This window comes from Typopeltis vanoorti, chromosome 15 (genome assembly GCF_054136105.1).
Source record: "Typopeltis vanoorti isolate ZY-2024b chromosome 15, IOZ_Tvanoo_1.0, whole genome shotgun sequence".
Taxonomy (NCBI): Eukaryota; Metazoa; Arthropoda; class Arachnida; order Uropygi; family Thelyphonidae; genus Typopeltis; species Typopeltis vanoorti.
In genome coordinates, this window is record NC_143563.1 from 121614974 (window position 1) to 121642526 (window position 27553).

At 36.2% G+C, this 27553-nt stretch overlaps 1 protein-coding gene across 18 annotated transcripts in view; it reads left to right on the forward strand.

Moving 5' to 3' along the window:
* LOC150099111 (paired amphipathic helix protein Sin3a-like) overlaps positions 1-27553 on the forward strand; it is a 578777-nt gene that overhangs the window by 378726 nt on the left and 172498 nt on the right. For all 18 annotated transcript variants that reach the window (XM_090404589.1, XM_090404593.1, XM_090404598.1 and 15 more), the window contains one exon: positions 26721-26935. In XM_090404589.1, coding sequence (XP_090260715.1) covers positions 26721-26935 — 215 coding nt within the window. The remainder of the gene's footprint in view (positions 1-26720; positions 26936-27553) is intronic.

Below are 27553 nucleotides of genomic sequence, written 5' to 3' on the forward strand. Positions count from 1 at the left end.
AGAACTGCAGCACCCTGAATTTTTCTCGATATATAAATATATTTATTAATTTACTTATATTTGTTGTAATATTTAATTTTGTCATCAACAATCCTATACAATTCTCTTATTTTGTTTGGATATTACAATGAAAGGAATGGATTTTATTTTGTGGAGTAATTTTGAATTATACATCATCATCATCATCAAATTCCTGCCATGTACCCTCAAGGGGTGTACAGGATATGACAGTACTACATGAAAAAATTACATCATTACTAACTTCCTATCTACAATTTTCCTCCAAATCAGTCTGTTACTTGTCAAGACTCCAACATTATCAGATCTTATATTTCTATCGTCTAAGGCACTTTGTACCGTATCAATCCACCTATATCTTGGTCTTCCTCTGGGTTGTTTTCCTGCCAACCTGGCAGAGAACACTTGTTTTGGTAATCTTTCCTCTCCCATTCTATTTAAGTGACCATACCATCTGAGATTATCTCTGCTAATGCATTCCTGGATGCTGACAATGTCAAGTTCTTTCCTAATATCCTCATTTTTAATATGATATTGCCATTGATGCCATCTGTTCACACCTCTAATCTTTCTCAGGACTCTCATATCTGCGGTCTCTAGTCTTTGGTCAAGTGTTTTACTTCTGACCCAGCTCTCAGATCCATAAGTTAAAATTGGTTTGAACACATCTTGTATACAGCTAATTTAGTGTTCCGACTAATTTCTTTCTTATTCCATATGAATTTATTCAATTGACTTCCCACGATACCAGCTTTGCTGATTCTGTTGTCTATTTCTATATTTAGTTTACCATCTTCAGTAAAAATTGTGCCTAAGTAGCTGAAATGTTTTACTTGTTCCACAGGTTCTCCATTCACAGCACAGTTGACATTTTCAATGATTCTGCCTATTTTCATTGTCTTTGTCTTTTTATTGCTGACCTTAGTCAGAGAATCTTGCAGACTTGTAGCAGATTTATTTAGAAGTATAACATCATCCGCATAAAGCAAAGAGCAGACATTAACATCTCCAATTTTGATATCAGGTTTAATACCACATTCCTTCATAATGTGATCCATATAGATAATGAATAACAGAGGGGATAATGTACATCCTTGTCTCACACCAGATTTAACATTAAACAATCTTCCTGTACTTCCTTCAATTCTAACTGCTGACTCACAACTCAAATAAAGACTAAGTATTGCTTGATATAATGCCCCATTGACACCATATAACTGCAGCGTATTGAATAGCTTCTCTCTTGGCACCTTGTCATATGCCTTTTCCAAATCGACAAAACTTAAATACAGATTTTTGTTATATTCCCATGCTTTCTCGACTATTTGTCGTAAAGTGAAGATCTGATCCTGACAGCCACTATTTGGCCTGAATCAAGCTTTTCTTCCACAATTCTTCTCAACCATTCCTCAAGTATACTTGCATAGATCTTGCCAGGAACACTCAGTAGGGAAATACCTCTGTAATTCTCACATTCAGTTTTATTTCCCTTTTTATATATTGGTACTATGAGAGCTCTACTCCAATCATCGGGAATTCGTCCCTCTGTCCAGGCTTTCTGAACTATGCAGTGCAGCTACTGTAAGACTCTTATACCACCATACTTCAGCATTTCTGGTCGAATATCATCTACTCCTGCTGCCTTTCCACATTTCAAGCCTTTGATGGCTTTTTCTACTTCAAGTATGGATATGTAATCCTGACTGCATGCCTGGTCAGTGTTTTTTATCACTGTGCTGTCATCACTGCTTGTTTCATTTAGCAGTTTTTCAAAGTAATTACTCCATACTTCAAGGATATCTTTTTCTAATGTTTTCATTTCACCTTTATCATCTCTAATTCCTTTTACAGCACTCTTTCCTCCATTCCTAAGCTTCTTCAACAACCTCCAGAATATTTTGCCACCTTCTTGATATTTATTTTCTATATTCTTGCCAAAGTCCTCCCGTGACTTTTGTTTAGCTAGTTTTACACACTGTTTAGCTTTCTTACATTTGTCTCTGTATTCTGTAAGAGTAAAAGCTGACTTATTTGCCAGGAACTTTTGATATGCTTTCTTCTTTTCCTTCACTGCCTCTTTAACTTCCTGTGGCCACCAGGGAGTTCTGATTTTTTTATCTTTGCACACAACCTCACCACATGCGTCTCTGGCAGAATCAATCAATTCAATGTTTCCTTCAGAGTTTGCCACTGAATCTCCAAGGTTTGATTCCTGTTCTCAAACTCTTTCATTTTCTTTTCAATAATATTTCTATATTTTAGTCTACAGTTCACATCTGAGAGCTGCTCAACTTTTATTCACTTTAAACCTTTCTTACATGTTATTCTTTTCAATATGAAATTCAATTTTATCCTGCTCAAGACTAAATAGTGATCACTTCCAATTTCAAATCCTCTGTACACTCTGGTGTCCTGCACCAGGGAGAAAACATCGCTATCAACAATAACATTGTCAACGAGACTTTTCTTATTCCTAGCCTCTTCTCTCCATGTGAATTTGTGCACATTTTTATGTTGTAAAATGGTGTTAGTAATAACCAGTCCATGTCCTGAGCAGAAATCCAACAGATATTTGCCATTATTATTAGCTTTGCTCTTTTCTCCAAATTTTCCCAAAATATTTTTGTATGTCTCACAATCATTTCGTACTCTACTATTTAGATCCCCAACAAGGACCAACTTTTCCTTTTTCATTGTGTCAGTTGCTTTTTCTAAAGCCTCAAAAAATTCCTCCACTTCTACCTTAGTAGAACCTTCTGTGGGACCATAGGCACAAATAAGTCTCATTGTCCAGTTCCCCATTCTCATATTTGCCCACATTACTACTTGAGACTGACTGCCATTCAAGAAGATTAGCCTCATATTTTGTGTTGAATACTATGGCTACTCCTTCTTTTCCTTGATTGTCATTGCCTGAATATAACATTTTGTATTTATTGCTCAGAAATATCTCACCAGTTTTGGTCTTTTTTGTTTCAGTCACCCCTATTATGTCGATCTGGTACTTATCTAATTCCTCAGCTAGCTCCATTTCTTTGCCATTCAGGCTTCTTATGTTGATAGTACCGATCTTTAACTCTGGTGATGTTGAGTTGGGGTTTGTTTTCAGATTTGTTCCAGTAGCTGACTTTTCGCTGTTCGCCCTGGTTCCCTGGCGAAAACAACGGGGGCCTTGTTTAACCGGGCGACGCCCCAGCCGTCATGAAATTTTGTCATGTTGTACCATCATTTTTTATTTTGGTTTAACCAATAAGAATACAATTTGGTCGGCTAAATCCCAAATTGCCAGCCCATCCTCGTTCGTTCAGTATCAAAGTAGATACCCAACAGGGTGCACCACGAGAAGGTGAGGATTGGACATTAGGTCAGAAGCCCTGGTCGGTTCTCCGCATTCCTTTAAAGGCTATGTGGAGGTCTCCTCTCAGTTATACAGCTTTGACCCTTAAGCACCCCTTTGAATTACACTAAACTGTATAATTTTATTGATAATAAACAATATTTTTTCGTGTTTAATTTTTTTTAAATTTTACCATAATTTTGATATTTTATCCAATCACGTGTACAGTGTACTTACAGTGTGTGTATGTATATTTTTTCGAAAATTGCAGCATCCCCATGATTTCAAGCCATGAGCCACCACTGCTTTTTATTATTGCTGATATCAAGCCAAATTTGTTAAATCTTATCATTATTTTTATTAAGTAGTTCTATAGACCTCAGCTGAATTTATTTTGGAGTATAATATGTGCATAAAGTTAAAAAGCTATGTCACACTCCATCTTTGATATCAAGTTTAATGCTACTTTCTTTCATTTGATTCATACATATGAACAGGAGTAGAGATAAACAACCCTTGTCTCCCACTTGATATCACATCAAACCATTTTCATTACAATGCTTCAAATTATGATTAGCACCACGAGCAAATATACAATTACAATTAAAAAAAGTATATGATTTTAATTTATAATTTAATAATAATTAAATTTAAATTATATTTTTTCCCTTAGTATTGTTTATACCATGAAACACGGCTAAGAACCACAAACATCTAAACCAGAGGTTGCATACTAGCGGCCTGTAGGCCGGATACGGCCCTCGACCTTAATGGTTTCTTTTCCAAAAATCAATGTTTCTGACATCCTGCAAGGATTAAAATAGAAAAAAATTCAACCTTCTAAACGTTTTATGATACCTTTAAACAAAAGTAAAACTTATTACTACAATTCTTTGTACCATGTTTCTATCGTCAAATGTTGGCAACTCTGAATGGAAGTTATTTCTCATGCAGCCATTTTAAGCCACTGACACAATGTCAGTAAGTCGCAGGTTTCCGTAATGTGGGTGGTCTACACCATCTAGTAATAAATTTGATATCTCCTAAAATGCTTCTTTCTAAATACAAAAAACATCTGACTGAACAATAAAATTTTCAAATCCATGTATTTTTCTAACCTTCCATAAATGGTATTTTAATTCATTAATTATAAAAATCAAAATTCTCTTCCCATTGCTGACAGCTGGTGGGTATTGTAATAAAAATAACCTGTTCTGTTATAAATTGTGGAATATCCAACACATTTGGAACATAATCTGTTCCAAATATGCAGAGCAAGAGGGCAGCTGTAGTGTGCATGTTCTACACTACAGTTGGTAGCAAATTTTTCAGTTTCCAGTTTGTAACAAATGTCACGGATTGGATCTCTGATGTTAAAGTACCTCCATTTGATTGCATCGACTGGAAGGCGGCCATATGCAATTCTCCAAGCAAGATCCTTCCTGTTAGGGTACCCTTGGAACTTCAAGTTATGAAACAAAATGTTGTCAGTACCCAACTGTGGAACTTCACAGCGAAAGAGATTAAAGATTTCTTTATATCAAATTTTACTTTTTTTAATGGAAAGAATGTCAATTCCAGCGTGTTTTAGCAGTCTTAGAGTTAAACACAGAGTGTTGTAGTGTTTGGGAACAATCTCAGCTTTTGGATCTCTATAGTCGTTAACTCCAAACAGGGAAAGATGAAAACACAGGTAGTGTACCGGAGAAGGTCTGCACATGTGTGATTAGTTTGCAATATTTAATAGATTTTTGAAGCTGTATTGCTTAAATTGCAGGATTTTAAGACTGGAAGTCCAAATCCTCCATGCTTCATTAATAGTTGAAGAAATTCCTTTTAAACTTCTTGGTATCGGCTGGACCAAAATAATTGCAGAGGTTTGCTATATAATTGCTTTTCATCAGCTTCTGTTATGTCTGTAATATTTATTATGTACAACAGCAGGAAAGATTATGGTTTTGAGTACTGTGGCTTTAGAAGAGTGGCCCTATTTTCCAGTCTACTAACATTTCCAAGTTCTTGTATATAAGTTCTTGGACTGGTAATATTGGGTAAGTGGAGAAGGGAATTCCAAGTATTATGAGGGTTTCTCTCTTTGGGGTTAGTCCAAAAAGAATGCCTCTAAGATCCCACTTTCCATAAACTTTTAATTTTGTCTTGTCTGCATTAATAATTAATCCTCTGCTTTTGCTGAATTTTTCCAAAATACCATAAAAAAAAAAAATATATATATATATATATATATACATACATACATATATGGAATCATTATCCTTCAAAGTTCCGACTACATCAACATATGCTAATAACTTATTTTGCTTTTTAGTTGAAGGAACAGTTATTCCTCGCACAGCTTGTGTATTGTTGACTTGTTGTAATAAAGGTTCAAGAACCAATGCAAACAGCAGTGGACTGAGAGAACAACCTTGCTTGACTCCTTTTTGAATTTTTACTAGGTCTGATAGGAACCATTTAACTAGGTGGGTGGTTGAATTGGCATATACACCTTTGATAACATATAGCAGTTTTTTACCTACACCAACTTGCTGCAGGATGTGAAATAAAAAGGGATGCCAGACATTGAATGCTTGAATAAGCTCTACTGATAGCACTGCCATCGACTGCTTTTTCGTGTTAACTAAGTGGATTAGATCACGTAGCAGAAAGAGATTAAATTCTGCTTGACCTGGTATTCTATATACCTGTGTGCTTTTAATTATATATTTCATTCCCACTTTATATAAGGGCTAGGGCGTACTCCTTAAGCGACGCGCAGCCACATCGCCCTACAGCTGCGAGGAGTGGACGAGGGCTATTCATCTAGGACGGGTGCTGTTAAAGAAGCGAGCTCAGCAGGTGGAGAGGATGTTGCGAGTGGGAACATTGAATGTTGGAAGGGGAAGAGAGATGGCAGACATGATGAGGAAGAGGAAGTTGGACATTTTATATGTGCAGGAGACAAGGTGGAAGGGGGAAAAGGTAAAGGAACTGGAAAATGGATATAAATTGTTCTACTCTTGAGCGAATAAAGAGGGAAGAAATGGTGTAGGAATTGTGGTGTGTGGCAGAATGAAGGGCAAAGTACTGGAAGTGGGTAGAAGGAACGATAGGATCATGTGAATGAAATTGGGTACAGCCAACTTTCGGGAATATGTCCCGCAAGTTGGCTGTACAGCAGAGGAGAAAGATGAGTTCTGGAATGTGTCAGGTGCAGAAATGAGGGATCTGGAAGAAACTGGAAGAAAACGAGATGGTGATTGTCGGAAGAGAATTGAACGGACACATAGAGAGACAGAATAGAGACTGTGAAAGGGTGCATGGTGGCCACGGAGTGGGAATGATGATGGACTTTACAGTAGCATTTGATCTGGCAATTGTGAACTCGTTTTTCTACAAGAGGGAAGAACATTTGATAACATTTAGGAGTGGTAACAACAGTTCACAAATTGACTACATTTTGACTAGAAGAAAACATCTTAAAGTTGTGACAAATTTGTAAATTAATTCCAACAGATCAAGTGGCACAGCAACACCGACTGCTGTGCACAGACTTTAAAATAAGTTTGAAGATAACCGCTGGAAGCCATGGGATGAAGACAATTAAGTGGTTTTGCTTAAAATAAGAGAGTGTGAGAAATCGTTTTAGGGAGAGGGTGTTAGAGAGGATTTCGGATGGACTGGAAAGTGTACAAGATTGGTGGAAACATAATTCAAAAGTAATCCTGAGCTGTGCATTCGAGGTGCTTGGTGAGACATCTGGAAAGATTAGAGAGCAGAAGGAGGGTTGGTGGTGGAATAATAATGTACAAGTGGCGGTGACAGCCAAGAGGAAGGCAAAGCAGAAGTGGGATGAGTTAAGAGTGGAAGAGGAAGAAAGCAAGAAGCTAAGAGAGTTGTGGCACAGGCGAAGGCCATGGCATATCAAGATCTGCATGATCAATTAGAAACAAAGGAAGGAGACAGAGAAAAATTTACCAACTAGTGAAATGTAGAAATTCTGACATCTGACGTGTGAGACAGATCAAAGACACTGAAGGAAGAGTATTATTGAGAGATGTGGACATAAGAATCAGATGGAGAATATACTTTGAGCGTCTTTTGAATGAGGAAAATGCAAGGGCTCACAGAGAAGATGGGCAGTCTTCTGAGGGGATGGTGAAGAACATCAGTAGAGTGGAAGTAACGGAGGCCATGAAGAGGATGAGGAATGGAAAATCGGTGGGCTTCGACAGGATTCCAGTGGAAGCATGGAAGGCACTGGGGGAAGAGGGAATTGACCTGCTGTGGGACCTGTTCATGAAAGTTTGCCAACAAAAAAATATTCCCGAGGAATGGAGGGAGAGAACTCGTCCCCATAAAGTTGATGTCCCACACAATGAAAATCCTAGAAAGGGTTCTGGATGGAAGATTGAGGAAGGAGGTGGAGATTGCAAAGGAACAATTTGGCTTCATGTCTGGTAGATCAACAACAGATGCTATCTTTGAGTTACGGCAGATGATGGAAAAGTTTCGAGAGAAACAACGGGAGCTATATCTGGCATTTATTGATTCTGGAAAAATCATGCAATAGTGTCAAGGCAAGAATTCTGGAGGTGTCTGAGGGAGAAGAAGGTTCCGGAGAAATATGTCTGGTTGGTGCATGAGATGTACAGAAACGTGAAGATGAGTTCGGACCTGTCTGGGACAGACAGAAAGTTTTCAAATAACAGTTGGCTTGCATCAAGGGTCAGCATTAAGTCCTTTTCTGTTTAATATTGTGATGGAGGAGGTGAGAGAAGATGCATCTTGGAGAATGTTGTATGCAGATTACATCTTGTTGTGTGCAGATTCAAGAGAAGAAGTGGGAACTAAACTGGAAAGATGGAAAAAAGTACTGGAAGAGAGAGGTATGAGACTGAGCAGAAGTAAGACAGAGTATATGTGTTGCACAGTGGGTGGCGGTCAAGAGACATCTGGAGCTGGAAGGAAATGTCATCAGGAAGATGAGGGACTTTAGATACTTAGGTTCAACAGTGTACGAAGATTGAGGAGGTGAGAAGGAAGCGGGATATAGGATACAAGCGGGTTGGAGGAACTGGAGGGAGATGGCTGGAGTGTTATGCGATAAGAGGGTGCCGATCAATCTGAAAGGCAAAATCTATAGGACAGTAGTGAGGCCAGCTATTATGTATGTTATGGAAACTGTGGCCCTGAGGAAAAATAACATCAGCAGGATGGAAGTAGCTGAGATTAGAATGCTTAGGTGGATGTGCAGTGTGACCAGAAAGGATCGTCTGAGAAATGACTATGTGAGGGGAAGAGTGACAGTTACGAACTTAGGTGCGAAGATACAGGAGGTAAGGTTGAGATGGTTTGGTCATGTGATGAGGAGGGAGGACGAATATGTGGGAAGAAGGGTCATGCAAATGGATGTGCAAGGAAGGAGGAAGCGTGGGCAGCCAAAGAAGAGATGGAGAGAGCTGGTAGAAGAGGACTTGAGGATGAAGAACTTGGATGTGGTGACAGCCCAAGACAGGAGGGTGTGGAGGAGACTCATCATCTAACAGTGAGCCCACTTAAGTTGAGAGAAACTGCAGAAGAAGATTCCCACTTTGAACCTGTTATTGATAATGCAGAAAAATATCTTGTAGTTAGTATTAGATAGATAAATAGGTCTCCATCTTTTAAAATAAGGGGATATAAAATCCACATTGTTTTAAAACCGAATAAGAAACTCAAAGATTGGAATCAGAGAGTTTCATGCTGAATATAGTAAACTATAAAGTATCGGCGATCACTGGCGTGAGCTAATGCAAGTGACCCTAGTACGTAGTACACTATCGGACAACTCGTTGCAAAGGTGGGGAAAGTTCAGATCGCTATTCTTAGGTATTTTCCATAATGTAAAAACACATTTCCTAGGAAATGTATGCTGTTATTACATTATGGAGGGAGGTCACTACCCAGACCGGTTTCAGCCTTTTTTGAGGCTTCATCAGTGAGTAGCTAGACCATAATACCAAAGTGTATAGCGAAAAGAACTTATATACTCTGCTATACGAGTTTCCGAAGAAAGTGCAACCATTAAGTTTCGCCGAAATGAAGCTTATTTGCTTTTTGTATTTAAGTAGGTCTCCATCTGTTAATTAAGGCGTGATCTCTGTTAGGTTTAGGAATATAAATTATAAATTTAAGAATAAAATCCCAGGCCTCACGATAAATTTCTATCCATAGACCATCTGGTCCTGTGGATTTTCTTGTCTGGCATACTTTATAGGCTGTGGTAACTTCGTTTGCTGTAATGGGACTGTCAAACCTATCTTGGATATGAACAGGAAAGTCATTAATGTTCCAAGAGTTATAATTTTTAACAGTACTATTATCTTCAAACATTTTGTAGTGTTTTTGAAAGGAGTCAAGGATGTCTTTAGTGGTGGACGTGTCTTCTCCATCAACACAGATTTTAGTGATAGTCCTTTCTTTACGAAACTTTGTAAATTGTCTATTGAAGAATGTAGCTGAAGGGCTATCAGCTAAGTGCTGTTGGATTCCCGTCTTAAAATACTTTCTTCTACTTGTTTCTCCCTTTCCAGTTCTATCTCTTCGTTAACGTTTCTGATGATGTTGCTACATTCTATACCATTGCGTTGGTTTGTTATAAACCAGCTTCTCTCTTTATACAGGTTTTTAAGCTTTTTCCTTTTGAGGAAAGCCTGTTCCTTTCCCCATTCCATCATATTCTGCTTTACTGATTGTTTGAATTTTAACCAAATATCCCAATTCTATATAACATTATTCCAATTCAAACAGAGGGTCTGGAATTTAGTTGATAAGATCAACAGAAAAATTGGAAGTCTCCATGGTCCAGAAGAGATCTCTAATTTTTTCATGCAGTTGACTTAAGTAGAACTGTATTATGATCTGATATGTTGATGTCAAGATGTTTTATCTGAATTATTATATTTTAAGGGAAGAAGATATATAAATTTGATCTATACTAGTATCCATACCTTGATTCATGTATGTGTATGCCTGTAGATTAGGATTGCGAATCCTCCATATGTCTACTAGTTGAAAACTGTCAAGACATGTTTTTAACTGTGCATATCCCACTTTTCCACTCTGGATGCCCTCCTATTGTCTGATTTGGGTTTTCAATACAATTCCAGTCTCCAACTGCTATGATGTAGTGGGTGCCATATAATATGGCTCCAATTCCTGGAAGAATTTTCATCTAACTGTTCCATTGGATGGAGCATAAACATTTATAAACCTTATTACACATCCATAGTATTTCCAATGTATTGTCAAAATTCTCCCTTCTGCATCCCTTTGGATATTACAGAATAACCAAGGAGGGGGGCAAGAATAAGAACTACTGCTCCAGCCCTGTTAAATCTTCCAAACCTCCAATAAGTAAGTGGATATCTATCTGTTAAACTTTTTATATCTACAGAAGTATGTTTCTTGGAGAAACAAAAACTTGATATTATTGCGTAGCATAAGTTTTCATATAGTTTCTTGTTTAATTTGCGTATGGAATCTTCGCATTTAATGAGGCAATGCAGAAAGGATATGCTTTGATTGAAAGTTATTTGGTCCTTTTCATTAAAATTGAAACATACTATTTGATTTTTAAAACCATCGATTTAATAAACATTTATACATAATCGTCTACTAGTTTTGCTAGCTGTAACTGTCTAGCTTTGTCAAGGCGAGAAAGGTTGTTATGCTAGTATTAAATGCAAAAAACAAAAGAATGTAGTAACGGTTTAAAAACAGTTAGACTAATTGGAGAGCACGCGTGACATCACACGCATAAAGTGTGAAGACTTAGTTATTATTAAGTCACGTTTTATAATTTTTCACGGAATTTAGTTCTGTTAAACTTGGATATAATACATATATTTATACATAATCGATTATGACATAGACGATTATGTATAAATATTTATTAAAGCTGTGGTCTTAAAAATCAAATACTACAATTTTAATGAAAAGGACCAAATAACTTTCAGAATGAACAGTCTAGATCAGCAGTCGGCAACCTGCGGCTCCGGAGCTGCATGTGGCTCTTTGAATGAATGCAGCTCTTTTCGTTATTAAACAATCTATTTTTGAATAATGCAAAATGAACGTTATTTATTAAATTAGAAACTAAAAACCCTAAATATAGCATTTGCAATAAATTAAGGACATTTTACATTGTCAAGGATAATTTACAATTGAAAATAGTACATGCGATGCTGAAAAATTTAATACTTTCATATTTGAACTCTTTGAAATCATATGTGATAATCCTTTACGTTCGTCTTGGATTATCATGGATAATGCAAGAATTCATAAACCCACTGATTTATCAAATATTTGTTTTAATTATTCATCCAATTAAATTTACTTTCACCATATTCATACATACTGAATCTCGTAGAAAACATTTTTTCGAAGATAAAATCTTATGCGAGAGGTTTTGTCAAGCTGATAATGCCATGAATTAATTTCTTTTTCAAAGAAATTGTGGTAAATATGTGATCTGAATTTAATGGGATATTTGAGGAGTTTAGAAAGAGCAAGGCAACTGTGTCATTTTTATTGCGACCACTTAAAATTAATACTGCCGAATTAAAATTTTCACCTTTTGCTGGAATTAATGAGGCTGCATTTCAACTTGAGTTAGAGGACCAGAAAACCAAGGATTTGTGGAATTCAAAATTTAGAAATCTTGAAGCTGACCTGGAGGAGTTGGAAACACAAAAATCTACCCTTGCGATACAACACAAATGGTCTGCAATAGAAGATCTTAAAAAGCAAGATCAGATTGTATTTGACACGTGGAATTGTTTAATGGACACTTACATTCATTTAAAAACATACGCATTTGGACTTCTATCGATTTTCCGTTTGACATATTTCTGTGAGCAATATTTTCTAATATGAATTTTATTAAAAGTAACTTGAGAAAACAACTAAACAACGTGAGTCTTTTGATGTTTGAAAATTAAAATTACGGCGTATTCGCCGCATATTGAGAAACTATCCCAAGAAGTTCAACAGCAAAAGTCGCACTAAGAAGATATTTTAAATTAAAGAAATAGGTATGAAAAGCCAAACGGCTATTTTTTCTGGTGAAGTTAATTAAATTAAGGGGGGGATAAAAATCCCTTATTATTTTACAGCCAGTAAGCGAAACTCTAAGATCGAAAACTACGATCTAAGCGTTTCATGCTGAAGAACTATCAGCGATTCCAAGCGTAAGTGACTGCTTGGTAGTACAACACCAAGGCAACTCAAAGCAAAGGTGGAGCAAGATCCCTCACTATCCTTGATATTTTCTCATAATGTAAAAACAAACAGCTCCTAGGAGATGTAATACTGCTTTACATTATGAAGAGAGGTCACTACCATATATACTGCTTGGTGTTGTACTACCAGGCGGTCACTTACGCTTGGAATCGCCGATAGTTCTTCGGCATGAAACTCTTAGATCGTAGTTTTCGATCTTAGAGTTTCGCATACTGGCTGTTAAATAATAAGGGATTTTTATCCCCCCCCACTTAATTTAATTAACTTCGCCAGAAAAAAATAGCCGTTTGGCTTTTCATCTTAGTTATAATATAATATATGGGCACACTTTTCTGGCATTCATATAGTGAAGGTATGTTAGTTCTTTTCACTTAAACTTTGATATCATCCAGGTCTCGCTATTCACTGATGAGACCTGAAAAAAGGTTGAAACCGGTCTGGGTAGTGACCTCTCCTCATAATGTAAAGCAATAGTTATGTTATTGGATTCTATACATATGTTTTTGTAAGGAGGGTGAAATCTTTTTGTTTTAATATTTAAAAATATCATATAATTTCATGTGACATGCCACTCCTGTGTTTTACAAGTATGATAACGTGTTACTGTAATAAAAAAAAAAAAAAAAAAAAAAAAACTGAATAAATAATGTAATTATATTTTTTAATGTAGTTTCTAAATTTAAAGCAGTTAATAGTAATTAAATAGTTAATCAAATAGTCGGTTCGATCCGCATAAGAAAATAGTTTCTTTTTCTTTGATAAGAAAGTATTAATTTATTTTCCATTATTTAGGTATATTTTAATTTTTTAACCTGTACAAATAAATCCACATGTAAAAATCAACATTTATGAAATAGATTTTTAATTAAAATATACTAATTCTGCCGTACGAAATGAACACCGTGGACCGCACAAAAAAAACTGTGAGAGGGCCGCATGCAGTCGGCGACAGCTCACTAAATTTTTTTTTAATAGATATAATTTTAAAAATGGCTCTTTACTCCAAAAAGGTTGCCGACCGCTGGACTAGATGGGCATACAAAACACAAGGTACGTGTTTAGAAAAAGATAAATGCAAAAAGGCGAAATTGCTCAACCATCTTACTTTCCTTAAAAGATATTCTATCATCCCCAAGTTCCTAATTGTAAAAGGATATATAAAATCAAAAAAAGCTTAAACGCAGTTATTATAAAACTTTTTTAGCATTACTCCGAGAGAGGATCCAATATGTCAGATACACATTAAACAGTATTGATCTCAAATGCTGGAACATTTTTGATGATATTTCTAATAGCATAGACAACTCAACTTGGATATAATAAATTTAGTTTAATCCTTTATCCAAGTGTGAGCAAACAAAGTTTGCGCCTGAAAGTATCTTCAGGACTGGGGTAAGGTGGTACAACACCAGGGCAACTCGTTGCAAAGGTGGAGCAAGCAACCAACACTCCTGTCTCAGTATCTCCTATAATGCAAAACACATCTCCTTGCAGATATGTGTAATATTATGCATTAAGGGAAGGGCCACTACCCAGACTAGTTTCGACCTTTATTGAGGTCTCTTCAGTGGGAGCCAGGCCCAAGTTGAGATACCAGGCAGAAGCTTTAGCAGGTCATCTCTACCTATAGGTGTTGCCAAATGGTGTGTCGCCCATTTTTTGCAACGAGTTGCCCTGGTGTTGTACCACCTTACCCCAGTCCTGAAGATACTTTCAGGCGCAAACTTTGTTTGCTCACACTTGGATAAAGGATTAAACTAAATTTATTATACTCTAACCAAGTGAAAAATAAACTTTCGACATCTTTCTCTAAATCCAGAGTAAATTATTAAAAAAAGGGTGGCACACCAATTGGCAATTCCTATAGGTAGAGATGACCTGCTAATGCTTCAGCCTGATATCTCCACTTGGGCCTGGCTCCCACTGAAGAGACCTCAATAAAGGTCGAACTTGGAATCTCAACTTGGAATATTATTGACCGCACGATACACAACAGCTACAACAAAGCCTTTCAGTCTAGTAAAGTATCTCAAATAAAAAAATTTGATAAACTCTATAGAAATAGATACAACTCTAGACTAAGTCTTCCGGATGATAAAGGTCTTTTTAACCTTTCGGACTAAAGCCTTTCAAAACAAGAATCAGAAATTTTAAAAAAAGGTTTTAACTTTTCTATTGCTCCTAACCATATCCCAAAAATAGACTTCATATGTAATATTGAGAAAGATCTTTCTCCACTCTCAGAGACAATAGCAAATGAAATAAGATTCAGAAGCACAATCATCCTCTCTACAGCAAAACCATCAAAACAGAATATTACAACCTCTAAAAAAAAGGCAATTTTGAACTTAAAACAAAACAAAGACATTATAGTAACTAAGGCAGATAAAGGTAACTCCACAGTCATTATGAATACCAACGATTATATTACGAAGATCGGCACTGGACTAGCGGACCAGTCTACATATCAAATATTAGAGAAAGATCCAACCATGAAAAACCACAACGAGACCAATCTTTTGATTCGCAATATGAATGGATGGCCTCAGGATTTACAAAGAACTAAAATCTTTACATCCAATAACTACTCCTTTATGGCGTGCCTAAAGTACATATCGATGAGGTTCCACTCCGCCTGATTGTAGATGGCAGATACTCTCCCACATAGCCACTAGCCAAACATTTCACTAACCTATTAAAAGAGGAAATAAGGAAATCAGCCTCATACATCAGGAATTCTCAACACTTTGTTGAAAATCTTAAAAACATTAATATATCCAACACAGGCATATAGGCAAGTCTGGATGTGGTCTCTTTGTTCACAAACCTACCAGTTGAAGTCATTAAAATTATAAAAGATCTCTTTCCAAATGATATTACGCAACTATTCTGCCACTCTTTCAAGTCCAACTACTTGAAAGTAAACAACTTAGTATACCAACAACTAGAAGGCTTAGCCATGGGCAGTCCCCTGTCACCACCGTGTGCAGACTTGTTCATGGAAAAATTAGAAAATGACATAAATCCAAAACCATCAGTCTGGTGGAGATATGTTGACGATGTGTTCATTATCTGGAAAGATAAAGAAGATATCTTACATGAGTTCCAGAAAATTAACTCCTTCCGTCATAAAATTAAATTCACATTAGAATTTGAAAACAAACATCAATTATCCCTTTTTAGATGTACTAGTTAAAAAAAAACAAGATAATGGAAATATTAAATTTACAATATATCGTAAACCTACAGATACTCTCCATTATACATCCAATCATCACTATGCACAGAAACTGAGCATTATTCTTCTTCTCTCTTCCATCATCTATGTGGATGATGATGAGGCCGAATGAACTCTTTCCACTTCTGTGTGTCCTGGGAGAGTCCGAACAATTCTGTCCAGTTTGGTGTTGCTTGTTGTGATTTGGTTTTCAGGTCCTCTTTTATTTTGTCTATCCATCTAATTCTGGGAGACCAGATGGCGGCACTAGCTTGCTGCCTTCTCCACTGTGTACCAATGAATCAGTGATAGCTCTGGGCCAGCTATCTCTCTGATTGGCTACCAGTGGAGATTGAACTTATCACTCAGTCTGCAAAAGTTAGATAGGGTAAACTGCCCCGCCTACTCCCTATACGGGAATAACAGGCGTTAGCTGATTTTTTTTTTTTTTTTTTTTTCCCTAATTCTGGGCCATCCATTGGATCTTTTACCTTCCATCGTTGTATTAAGGGCTTTAGATGTTGAAAGTTTATTTTTCACTTGGTTAGACTATAATAAATTTAGTTTAATCCTTTATCCAAGTGTGAGCAAACAAAGTTTGCACTTGAAAATATCTTCAGGACTGGGGTAAGGTAGTACAACACCGGGCAACTCGTAGCAAAGGTGGACCAAGCTAACATCACTCCTATCTCAGTATCTCCCATAATGCAAAACACATCTCCTTGAGGATATGTATAATGTTATGCATTAAGGGAAGGGCCACTACCCAGACTAGTTTCGATCTTTATTGAGGTCTCTTCAGTGGCAGCTAAACCAAGAAGTGGTGAAACTAAGGCAGAAGCAATGGAGAGGTCATATTTACTTATGTGAGTTGCCAAAAGGTGTGCCACCTTTTTATTAAATTACTCTGGATTTAGAGAATGATGTTGAAAGTTTATTTTTCACTTGGTTAGACTATAATAAATTTAGTTTAATCCTTTATCCAAGTGCGAGCAAACAAAGTTTGCACCTGAAAATATCTTCAGGACTGGTGTAAGGTAGTACAACACCAGGCAACTCGTAGCAAATTGTTTCATAGATTCGTCCAAAAGTTCGGGATGCTTGACTGATTCGTCTGTTTATATCTTTTATAATTTCACCATTGTACTCAATAACTCCTCCAAGGTAGGTTGAAGTTTTCTACCTGATCTAGATTCTTACTATCAATTTCAATTTTCAGATTGGCGCTTCTTTTTCCTATTTGCATAATTTTTGTTTTGTCTATATTTATGTTTAATCCAGATTTTATTCAGATTTAATCCAGAGCATTATACATATGCTAAAAAACAAAACCAAAAATATCATCACAGAGGAAAAAGACGTACTTGCTGAGCTTTCCATTATATCAAAAACTCTATCACAAAATGGTTATCCTCAAAATATAATTAACAAAATTCTCTATAGAAACAACCTCAGACGACTCAGTATGTATCATCCATCATCATACCCTATGCTGGATCAGTCTCCGCCAAAATAGTAAGAATCATGAGATCTTTTAACATCAGAGTTGTTTTTAAACCTACCACAATACATGACAGCTATTAATATCCCTTAATAGCGTCACTTTCTACAAATATGCAGATTTTCATAGCATACCATGTATGTGTGGACTTACCTACATAGGCCAAACTTCAAGAAGCCTAGAAATTCGAACGAAGGAACATGTCAGGGATGTCAATCATAATAGAACAGATGTCTCAGGGTTAGCACATCATTTCTCAACTTCAAACCATTCAGTAGATTGGAATAACAGCTCCATGCCATATATCGAAGATGATTTTAGATATAAAACCTTTAAAGAAGCTGCAGTAGTCCTACGAACAGGAAATAATATTAATATTAAAAGATAATAAAAATATTAAAATTCCCTTTTCATATTAAAAAGGGAATAATATTAAAAGACATGGAAAAATCTGTTGAATTCATTAAGTTTAACAGAACTAAATTATGCGAAAAATTATAAAACGCGACTTAATAACAATAACTAAGTCTTCACGCTTAATGCGTGTGATGTCACGCGTGCTCTCCAATTTGTCTGTTTTTAAACTGTTGCTACATTCTTTTGTTTTTTGCATTTAATACTAGCTTAACCTTTCTCGTCTTGACAAAGCTAGACAGTTACAGCTAGCGAAACTAGTAGACAATTATGTATAAATGTTTATTAAATCCATGGTCTTAAAAATCAATTAGTATGTTTCAAGATGCTTTGATTATTGAAGTGTCACTGGTAAGTCTTCTAAATTTTGGATGAATCTGATGAGTGAAGAGAAATCGTGTAACCTGCTTCTTGTAAACTGTTTTCCAGTTTTTTACAGTTGCTTTCCATTACTTCAATTTCATGCCTATCATTTTTGATTTGGAAGCTAGTTATTTTCTTTTCATGTAGATGATAACTGTACTGAGATAACTTTGAATCATTGAACTTTATTATATTTTCTTTAATTGTGTCTCTTACTTTCTCTTTATTAGCATGAGTTGGTTCTTCATAATCCATAAACTCCTCTGAGCCTGAAGAGTTTTCATTTGATGATCCACAGCTTTCTCAATCTTTATATTTTTTATTACTTCTTTTCTTTTAGATGTAGTTTTTTTTTTTTTGTTTATCTTCAATTTTTGTTATTAATTCTCCTTTCCTTTTTCATGATCTTGTCTGCATATTAAGTTCTTTCAGTTGTCTTACTTGCTTTTCTGTTTCTTCTTCAGTTTCTCATTGTAGAACAGTTGACTGTTTTTGCATTTCGTTGGGTGCCTGTTCAGTTGTTATACTAGGTTCATTATTGGTAATTTCAACTGGTGTTCCATCAGCATTTGACTGGGAAAATTGCTCCTGCAGATCTGGAATTTTGGGGCTAATTGCTAACTGATTTTGTCGCGCACTTTTTGTGATTTTACCAAGTTTAGTTTGCTTAAAACTGCCGTCTTTACTAGACTGAATTGGAAGATCCGGGAACTCTTTGTTATGCCTCTCGGATATATATACGGTGTTCTAATTGGCTCTACAGGAGCTCCCACTCTTTCCGCAAAATTTCTAAAAGGACAGGTGTTAATGCGGTGTTCAGAACTTTCGCATTTCTGACAGGGTTTGAGGCACTGATTAGCGATATGTCCAATCTCCATGCAGTTGAAACATTTAGATTTGGGGCAGTTACCAAATGAGTGATCGTCTGAACTGCAGTGCAGCCATTGACGTTGTACTCCGGGATAGTTTACAATAACTCGGGTTGTTTCGATGTTGACAAAATTTGGTACGGGCTTCTTCATATCCATTGTGAAGGTGACATCACCAGAAAACCAATTTGGATCTTCACTTGACAAACTCTTTTGTATATTACTAATCTTACCCCATTTCGAAAATGTCTCGATAAGAATTTCATTACTATTCTCTATATATTCCATTGGAAATCTTTCGATTTTTACTGTTTTCACTTGGCTCCCGACCATTACAGGAATAACTGCTGCCTTGTTTACTTGCTGCAAAGTAAAACCCTGTAATAGTTTGTCCCTTCTTTCCACATCTTTAACTACAATTAAATATTTCCCTCTGCCGTAAGGGGTGAAAGATAATGAGTCATCGCTCATTAAAACATGTTTGGCGAATAATTAGCACATGATTGCGCTGTAATTGGTTCCTTTGTCATGTAACGTGGCTTTCTGTGACAGTTTAAACGCATGCCAGCTGATGTTCCAATGTGCTGTAAGCCACGCCCAGTAGTGTGCATTGGTTTACTTGCGGTGAATGGTTTATGCACATACGCATTTTATAGACCTAATCGATATAAATTTAAAAGTGATATGTATGAATGGTAAAACACATCTTTGTAACCCTTATCTTAAAATATGGACAAACGGAAAAGAATTAATTTAACGTTAAATCAAAAATGAGAAGTCATACAAAAGTTTAACATATGCGTTCGGAAAATCTACTTTATTATATAACGGACTTTCAGATTTATCAGTCACCCGCTTGCTCAAATTACCCAGTTATATCAAGTTTTTAATGTAATTTCAGCAGACAACTGATTTTAGATTGCAAAGAAATATCCCAGAAAAAATTCAAATATTTAATTTATTTTGTGAAAACTTTCAAACACCTAGAAATTTATACAGTAGTTATGTAGTTCAGTTCCAGAAATAGGAGGGGGTGAGGATTGCAGTTGGAAATCTTCAAAATGATCATATATTTTCATATATTGCTGAGCACTGGATATTATAGTAATGCACATCCTATTAAAAAAAAAAAAAAAAAAAAACCAAAGATGAAGGTGAAGAGTCCCTGCAGTAGTTACTATTACTATTATTATGGCCTCGATGAGTCTAAGGGTTTACAGTATCACTGTAAACCCTTAGACTCATCGAGGGAGGCCCTAAACATCATGTCCATCACAACTATTCGACATTCTCACAGTATCTATCATACCTTTCCTGAACTCATTCACTGTCATAGCACCCACAACAGACTGGCAGCTTATTGCACTCATTTACCACTCTAAAAGTAAAGACCCCAGCTCTAACACCCCTGCTAACCACACTCTTGCTCAGCTTCCATAGATGTCCCCTAGTTCTCCCACCACCAGTCCTGATCTCAAAAATATCGTCTGAATTAATCCTATAGAAACCCTTCAGCAATTTGAATGTCTCAATCACATCTCCCCTTTTCTGCCAATCAACCAATTTCTGCAACCCACAAATCTTCAACCTGTTCTCATAAGGTTCATTCCATAGACCTACTATCATCTTGGTCACTCGTCTCTGGATCCTCTCCACCTCCTCCTCATCAAGAAGAAATCCTGGTGCCCATATCTGGGCACAGTAGATAGTGAGGTCTTATCAAGGCTCAGTACAGAGGAACGATAACCTGTTTGTCTCTGCTTGTTAAAGTATTTTTCCAAGTGATTTGATGAGCTGATTTAGCCACTTTTGCAATGTGTCCCCTAAACTTCATTTCTATATCCACCAACACTCCCAAGTCCCTGGCCCTTTCAATTTCCTGGAGTACAGTTCCACCAGTGTGGTATACTGCTGCTAATCTTTTCATCCCAAAATGCATAACCTTACATTTTGTCACATTAAATTGACATCCATTCTCCTTTGCCCAGAACTCCAATCTATCCAAATCATCCTGCAAGATTTTGACATCTTCTGCATTCACTATTGCCTTACCCAACTTTGCATCATCAGTGAACAAATGAACCATTCTTCTTAGATCCTTCCCTATATCGTTAATGAACAAATTAAACAGCAGTGGTCCAAGAACAGAACCCTGCGGCACACTGCTAGTCACAGGCTGGCTTTTGGATTCTTCTCCTGAATAAACTACTCTCTGATATCTCTCCATCAACCACCAACCTATCTATCTCACCAACCCTATATCCATTCCCATATGTTGCAGTTTACGGATTAGAATTCCATGTGGTATCCTGTCAAAGTCCATAGCCAGGTCCGGCAGTATCACTGTAAACCCTTATCCAGTTCAGCCGTCACCTTGTTATAAAACTTGAGCAACTTACCGAGGCATGATCTACCCTTCACGAAGCCATGCTGTCCCCCGTACAGTATCTCATTTTCATCAATCCATTCCTGTATTTTTCCCTTGACTACTTTCTCCAAGACCTTGACATAATATACATAATGACATAATACTACTCCTGATATAATTCTTTAGCCGCTTTACATAAGACCCGTGCCGGTATACCATCCAATCCCACAGATGTATTCACATTAAGGTTCTATAATAGACTATTCCCCTCCATTTCATTCATCACAGTTCCCGTATAATCTAATGGTTCCTTCATTCCTTCAACGTCACCACCTGGATGATATACTCTTACAAAGTGATCACTCAGTAATTCCACTATATCGACTGATTCAGTGACCTCCTTACGATCTGCATTCCTTAAAATCATTCTGCCGTGTGCAGTTTTTTTTTTTTTTTTGCTTGCAGCATATTGAAAGAACTGTTTGGGATTCTCTTTAGCTTGCATAGCTAGTTTCGTTTCATAAGCCGCTTTTGCTTTTCCTACCACACTCGTTACCCTTCAGGCCTGCGCTTTATACCATTTGTGTGCCTGCAGGTCACCTTTCTCTTTAAATTTTCTCCACAGTTGTTTCTTTTTTTGCAGCTCAAGCTTAATGGTGTTATTCATCCATTTAATCCCTACTTGTTTTACTGTTGGTATCCTAGGTATACAATCAGCCATAACCTCCTGTAAATGCTCCTTGACCACTTCCCAAGCTCTATCGACATCCAGCCCTTGCAGTTTTACATGCCATGGCACTGAACCAAGCAATCTCCTAAGCTTGTCATACTTGCCAGCACAGTAATTCCACATATACCCTGTCTTAATCAAAAATTCCACACCTTTAGCCACCTCCCAGATGATCTCCTTACAAGACCTTATGAACACTTTCACCAATAGGTGGCAACATGGTCATATTCATTGCAGTCAAATTCTCAGATGCTATTATCAGGTCAAGCACTCTCAAACCCCTAGTATTTTCTATTACATGCTGTCTCAGATACTTATTCCTTAATAATTGAATAAAATCCAGTTCCTTCCTCACATATGTCCTCTCCTCCTTCCACTCATTTCATCAATTTGTTTATGCATATTATCTCCACCATCTATTCCATCACCTGGTCTATAGCAGCACCCAACTGTATATTTTGTTCTGCTAGTTCACAATCTCACACCAAATAGCCTCAAATGAGCTCTTTTCACTATCCTGCAATAGAACTTCAATTCTCCTTGGCTGCAGTTCATCAGTTATCATCAGTAACACTCCTCCCCCATTTTATTCCCTCTATCTCTCTTAAACACACTATAACCTACACATTCTATCCCACCAACTATATCCTCTTCCATCAGCCATGTTTCACTAATGCCGATAACCTGTGGCCAGGAAGAGCCAACCAAGGCCAAAAATTCTTCCTTCTAGTTATGTAATTTATACATAACTTATACATGAATTTATACAGTAGCTATGTAAATTCATTTCCAGGATAAGGAGGGTGGAAGGGCTGCGGATGAAAATATTCAAAATGAGCATATAATTTCATATATTCAGTTGCTTAGTACTGGATATTATAGTAATGCACATCCTTTAAAACAAAAAAAAACAAACATAAAATCTAAGTGTGACGATACATATACTGGTATTTTGCAAGGAAGCAAAACAAAAGATCATATTTATTTCCATAAATGTTATTTTAAAAAATTTACAAATATTTAATATAATTTTTTTCTTTCAATGGAAGAGAATATTTGAAACTCGCAAGAAAAAAAATACTACTTTATGCCGGCCTGGTTGGCTGACTGGTTAGCATATCCGCTCTCCAGTGAAAGGCTGCGGGTTCGAATCCTGCTGTGGGCATGGATGTTTGTGATTGTGTGTGAAAGTAGTGGTGGTGGTAGTCGGCAGTAGATGGCGTTGGTGTTAGATGATGAAGGTTTGTTGGAGTAGTGGGACGAAGAGTTGTAGAGTAGGTGCCCTCCCTTGGTGAGTATTTGGACTCCCTGGAGGTGTGATGTAATAATATTGTGAGTAAAATGAAAGAACATAAATTGTCTTGTTCCATTGCACTGATTTGATGAATAAAAGACAGCAAATTTGCTGCTACTAAATAAATTCATTGAAAAGGCTGATATCAGGTCGTTTCAGGATTTTTTTTTTTCTCATGCGAAATTTGATTTCATTTTGGGAAGAGATGCTAAAGGACAGTAAAGGTAATTCCAAGTAACACGGTATAATGAAGGTTGCTCCACACAGTTAATAAGCTAATGGCTCTAAAATTGCTGATAAAAGGTTGAATGCTGATGGAGTTTTGATGCATGAAAAATGCTCAGGTGGTCTTGGCTATTTCATCCACCTTAGCTGGTAGTTTAAGGCTGTAAATGATTTAAATTTGGGAAGGATGTTTCTGAAATATGCCTGTTCTTTTGGGTGATGAAAATTTAATATATTGTTTATCCTGCTTCTATAATTTCTGTAAACAGCTTATAGGTCTCAAATTTGTTATGTCAGTTTTATCACCTTTTTTATACAGATGGATGGTTCGTCCCAGTATTTCAACTTTTAGGGGTTCTTGCTGTTCTTAATCACTCGGTATACAATTCAGCTAGTTTTTCTATTAGTATTCTATTAAATTTCATACTAACATTTCTATTAGTATTCGTTCAAGTCCAGATGCCTATTCCATTTCATTTTTATAAGTGCATGTTTTACTTCGGCATCTTTGACTGTATATTCATTATATTTTTTAATATTGTTTTCTCTATTGTTGTCTTCTATTACTTTCCCTTTATTATAATTCTTTATAAAATTTAGCTATAATCTCCAACATGGGGGGGGGGGAATCATGTGTTACTAACTTATGTATTATAACAAGGTGACAAATACCTTGGACAGGTAAGATGCATATACAGTGGTGTACTTCGATTTTCAAAAAGGCTTTTCTTAGACTGCCACATGATGAGCTGTTAAACAATTTGAAACAGATGTGTTTGGATAATAGACTTCTGAGTTGTGTCAGTGACTGGCTTGGTTGTGAAGATACTTCATGCACAAACTATTTGCTTAGACTTGGATAAAGGATTAAACCAAGAATATAATTTCTTGGCATTTTTAATTTATAGTATATCCAAGTGAAAGAACTTGGATCTTTTGAGGGTAGTTGGAATGCTGTTCTAGAGGATGCCATTAGAGGTTTAATAAAGAATAACAGATCGCGTTTGGATATTCAAGTACTAGCACACGTCTTTGTTTATATTGTGTCCTTCATGATTAAGCATGTTTGAAAGTTTTTGAATGTTTTTTTTTTTTTTAACTGCATTGTTATTGTTATTACATCTTTCCTAGTTGATGTTAATGGAAAGTTATAGAGCATGGATTATACACAGTGCATTAGTAATACACAAACTAATTCTTGCTCAACCAACTAACATTCAAGTAACAATTGACATTCAAACAGCTAACATGACAGCAGATGTGGACTTCATGGTTGATCTAGTAAACATTGTTTTCAATGGCTGATACCTAAGTTGAGTTTCATTAAGGTACACATGTGAATCTCAATCCAAGAAAGATAGTTAACCTATTATACATTAATACAGTAGGGATAATGCTTTTAGTAGGTTAAGGGTTAGGTAATCTGGAAACACTACTCTAGATAACAAACCTGGAACTTGTTCAAGCCACGTCAGATTTCATTAGATAATGAGGTGGCCTCATGCTATTACCTTGTTTATTATGTGTTTCTAAATGTCTGATAGTAAAGTCCATCAGCATAAGCAGCCATATCAATAGGATGTGTGTGTGTGGGGGGGGGGGGGTATTCACAGGCTGTTGGAAAGCTGAGATGCTATCACTCAGGCAACCAAATCAGTAAGTTCTGTTTTGTGTCATATTGAAATTTGAGCCTTTTTGCAACATTCTTGAATTTCCTGATATTGCAGTAAGAAATATAAGACTTTGTCTAATTCAAGATAACTCATCTTTCTTCAATATCTTATATATTTTAGGTCAGTGCTGATCTCAAAAAAAAAAAGTCTTTAATAGCATATCATTATTATGAATGAGATATCAATTAAAGAACTCTGGTCTAGAGAAGAATATCACATTTGTTCAGTCATTTAAAGTCTTGATTATGCAAGCTAATGGCCTAGATAAGAAATCATATATCACCTGAAGATATATGCAGATATCTCCAATTCATAGCTAGGTTGAATAGTGGAAATGCTAGCTATGATAATATCTGTGTGGTCCCTTTCCTCTATTCATCCCATTTGCTTGGATGCAAATCATGGAAATTTTCAAGTGGCTTGAAAATTTCCATGATTGGTTTCATTATTATTCCATCCACAACTTTTCATGGTGGGATATTTATAAAAATAAAAGTTAATCGTGTATATTTAGTTTTTAAGAAATGAATGCAGTACTGTGCTTAAAGAATCCGAGAATGGTTGATAATTTCAACCATTGGACTGAAGGTGCATTTATCCACTGCAGAGGCAGCCTTGAAAGTCTTTGCAGTTAAAATACCCTGGGATGCTACAAAGCATCATGGATAGGAAGCATAAGACATTTGCTATATTCCATCAATATGGCCATTTAGGTTGTTAATGTTTTGACATTTTAGGATTTCTTTTATTTTTGTCTATCACTTTATGTATGAGATTGAAAATTATATCTTTGTAATAAGTGCCCATTTCTTTCATCATCATATTAAGGTAATGATGTGATGTGTGTAATAGGACTTGTGTCCTCTGATTGGTTTTTCTGTGCACTTCACAGGCAATTTTTAGTGGGAAATTCTGAATATCTTTTTTAGAATCCCATGATGACAGCTCAGTGATGAAAGAATTGACATGTCAGTTCTTTCAAAGTTGGACTACATCCACATCTACTCCCCTCAGGAAGGTGAAATGAAGTCTTCTTTCTACTATTGATCCACCCATTAGCAGTGTTCCATGTTGTTTGATTTATCCCTCCCCATTATACATTTGATATTCTTCAGTAGCTTATTTAGCTTATATTTATATAACTAATTTTTTTTTTAATAAATTTCTCAGAGAGATTGTAGTGATGTATTTAAGGATCATGAATCAGACTGCATCAGAAGACAGTCTTGTTTCTTCACATGCCTCTGAACAGTAAAGATGTATGAAAATCAGATTACACAACTTCTGTTCTTGGTACATTCCACATTTTAACCAACGGATTATGCATTCCTAGTGAAATCATACATTTGAAATTTTAATAAATGATTAATTCATTTTGATTAAAGATAATTTACAGATAAAAACTAATGATAAATATTACTTTTTGCAGAAACTGAAAATGAGGATAGCCATATAATTAATAACTCCTCAGTTCATGATGATTATTTGGAAAAATGTAGTGAACATACAAACAGATCAGAAGAATGTTCAGGAATTGTGTCTGATAAAACTGTTTGTGGCAAAAATGCTTCTCCATTTACAGATATGAAAAATCCTGATAAATCATTTAAAGAAATTACCACAGTGATGGAAAATTCAATTCCTGTAAGCTTATGATTTTTTCCCTCCTCTCTCTCTCTCTGTTTCTATCACCAATTAATTTGTCATTATTACTGTTTTGTAGTAAGTTTTTATTTACTTAATTTGACACCTCTATTTTTGCTGTTAATTTATTCATAATAATATCTTAGTTTAAGATAGTTTGGTAAATATCACAGTTTGTACTGAATTCACATGATGTAAAAAAATAGTATATTTTGGAAAATACCAATATAGTAAATTTAGTTTAATCCTTTATCCAAGTGTGAGCAAACAGAGTTTGCGCCTGAAAATATCATTAGGATTGAGGCAAAGTGGTGCATCTGTTGCCAACTCGCAGCAAAAGTGAACCACTCTCATCACTCCTTGTCTCAGCATCTCCTACCATACAAAGCACATCTCCTTGCAGACATGTATAATGCTATGCATTAAGGGAAGGGCCACTATGCAGACCGGTTTCGACCTTTATTGAGGTCTCGTCGGTGGGATGCAGACCCAGAAGTGGTGACACTAAGGCAGAAGCAATGGAGAGGTCATCCAGAGTAATTTAATAATAAGGTGGTACACTGGTTGGCAACTCGTATAGGTAAATATGGCCTCTCCATTGCTTCTACCTTAGTGTCA